Source organism: Penaeus chinensis, chromosome 9 (assembly GCF_019202785.1).
Source record: "Penaeus chinensis breed Huanghai No. 1 chromosome 9, ASM1920278v2, whole genome shotgun sequence".
Lineage (NCBI taxonomy): Eukaryota > Metazoa > Arthropoda > Malacostraca > Decapoda > Penaeidae > Penaeus > Penaeus chinensis.
The window spans coordinates 14,330,725-14,333,224 of record NC_061827.1 but is presented as its reverse complement, the minus strand read 5'-3'; the positions used below and the strand labels follow the sequence as shown (position 1 = coordinate 14,333,224).

The following is a 2,500-nucleotide window of genomic DNA, read 5'->3' as shown; positions in this document are numbered from 1 at the left end:
TTAATATTACAGACAGGAGATTTTTTTATACATTTCATTTATTGTTTGTTTATATTGGATGTGCGTGCATACTCACAGGCAGAAAACCATAGTGAAGTCCAAGTTATGATTACGTTCGTGTGTACACTTAATTTTCTCAAATCAAAAAGCCTGATAATTGCTGTGCCATTCCTTGTGAAAACAGATGTGATGGAAAGAACAAATTGTTGTAATTTTACAACATCCCTTTATTATGAAAAACAGATCGAACAGTGATGTCGCAAAGAATGGGTCAGGCATTGTGCTGGGAAATTGAATAGCTAATGATTATTTATGATTTTAAAGGATTTATTGTGTGTATTGGGAAAGTCTAGCAGATTTGAAAGGTGTATCATTATCAATCTGGATGAAATTCTACTCGAATTATTAACCCCATACCAATGGAACACTTCCAGCTTCATAACAAAACGCTCTATCTGTGGAGTGTGGCTGTACGCCATGGCAACACACGAAAGCGCTACGAGCCGGGCGTTCAGCTTTATGTAGTAAACTCCTGCACTCAAAGTCGGCTCGTTGCCATTAATCTCCAGAGAGTAGTTTTTTGTTTTTTCTTCTTCTTTTTCTTCATCTGTCAGTAAAGGGTTAAAATGACACATTCATGTTCCAAAAAGTCTTCAGACTTCTGCAAATGTTTTTATTTTGTCAAAATGTGTGGCTCTCGAGCTATAGATGGAATAAAAATCTGCCTTTGATCTAATAAAGCAAAATGACTTTGATGCAGGGATATCATGATAGAACTAGTCTTAAACATTCCCTTCTCTGAAAAAGTCATGGCATTGCAACAACTTGAAGGCTTTCCTTGCCACATTTGTGTAAAGCCTTGGTGTTTTGATCCAAAATTTACTCATTTCAAACCAAGTAATAATCCTGATCTTGTCTGACCATCGATCTTCCATTGCATGACAGTCGTCTAGCTAAGTACTGTTTTTGAGGGTTAGTTTCTCTTTGTAACACTTTTGACATCATCTGCCAATAAAGTTTCTATATACTGAGGTAAACAATATGGATGGAAGCATGTTTGCCTGTCTGCATGCGTGCAGTGTATTTCTCGACACCTGTGACACAGGTGTTATAGAGATCTATAGATTAAATTTTCTCCCTTTTTAAAGTAAAGCTGTTTAGAATTTCTGGAGGAGAAGGGGTGGATGAATAAATGAATGACATTATTATGAAAGTACCCAAAGGTTATTATAGGGATGAGGATTTTCCAAATGGGTTGAAGAGAAGAGCTAATACTGTGTTTCCATGGCTAATTTAGGCTAAACTGTAAAACTTGACTAACTACTTTTTGTTGTTATTCCTGCAGAATCCTAACCTAACTCAAAATGAGTTGTGCGAGAGTGTTGTACTGGCTACAAAACAGATCCAAAAGATTCATCTTACACATTATCAGAGAGTCCAAGGAATGGTGTATAATGTAAGTTAGTGATATTTGAACAATTCTTGATATAAATATTTTGTTTGTGAATTTTTTTTAAAGTTACATGTTTAGACACTTGGTAATAAATTGGATTGAATACACTAGTACTGAAGCTGAAGAAAACTTTCTCCAAACAGCTCAAGAATCCAATGATAGCTCCAGAGCAGCGAAAGTTACTGCCATTTGGAAATCATCCAGAAATGTTGCCCATGCTGGAACAACAATTACGCATGCTTGAGGAAAACATTCAGCGTGAAAACCAAGTAATCAATCATATGGGACAGATCACTTCACAGAGAGTGAGTTCTACTAATATGGCTAATATGGTAAGAAGAAAACTTTGTATTTGTATCTATATTTTCACATGTAATTTTCATCGAAGAAAGAAATTTGTTTGTGGGAATCCTGTCTTGTGTTTATCCAGGAATTTTCTCCTCTTTGACTACGTATTTTAATATGATTTTTCACTTTTTATTTTATTTCTCTCATAATAAGCACATAACTATTAGACTATTAGAAAAAATTAGATAGTTTTTGTTACACACCTAGGCATTCTATCTTGAAGTACTTTTGAATTATAAAACTAAGTAGTTTTATTCCTTATGAAATCCCTTGCTGTCTGCTCCGCGCTCACTAAGGAGGAAGTGTTTCCGCTTCCATTTTTAATGCTCTTCTCTTCCAGATGTCAGCTGGACTGATACGTGGTCAACCAGTTAGCTCAGGCGTAAATTCAGCTACTGCTAATTATGTTACAAGACCTACTGCCACTCCTTCCACATCAATGATGATGCAGCAGCAGCAGCAGCAGCAGCAGCAGCAGCAGCAGCAGCAGCAGCAGCAACAACAAATTCAGCAGCAACAACAAATGCAACAACAAACACAAAATCAACCCGAAAAGGTATAGATAAAAACATGAAGAACAGTGAGTTGTATTTCAAGGTGTCTGATGTATCATAGGTAAAACTGCACTGTTATGTAAACTTCAGATTAAGAGTAAGAAGGAAACTGGAAGCGGCAAAGGGCTAATTTTTTTCTATTTTA

General features: G+C 36.1%; 1 protein-coding gene across 3 annotated transcripts in view; it reads left to right on the top strand.

The window, feature by feature from the left end:
• LOC125028518 (transcriptional regulator ATRX-like) overlaps positions 1-2,500 on the top strand; it is a 40,945-nt gene that overhangs the window by 34,565 nt on the left and 3,880 nt on the right. For all 3 annotated transcript variants that reach the window (XM_047617869.1, XM_047617868.1, XM_047617870.1), the window contains 3 exons: positions 1,346-1,456; positions 1,597-1,785; positions 2,142-2,357. In XM_047617869.1, coding sequence (XP_047473825.1) covers positions 1,346-1,456; positions 1,597-1,785; positions 2,142-2,357 — 516 coding nt within the window. The remainder of the gene's footprint in view (positions 1-1,345; positions 1,457-1,596; positions 1,786-2,141; positions 2,358-2,500) is intronic.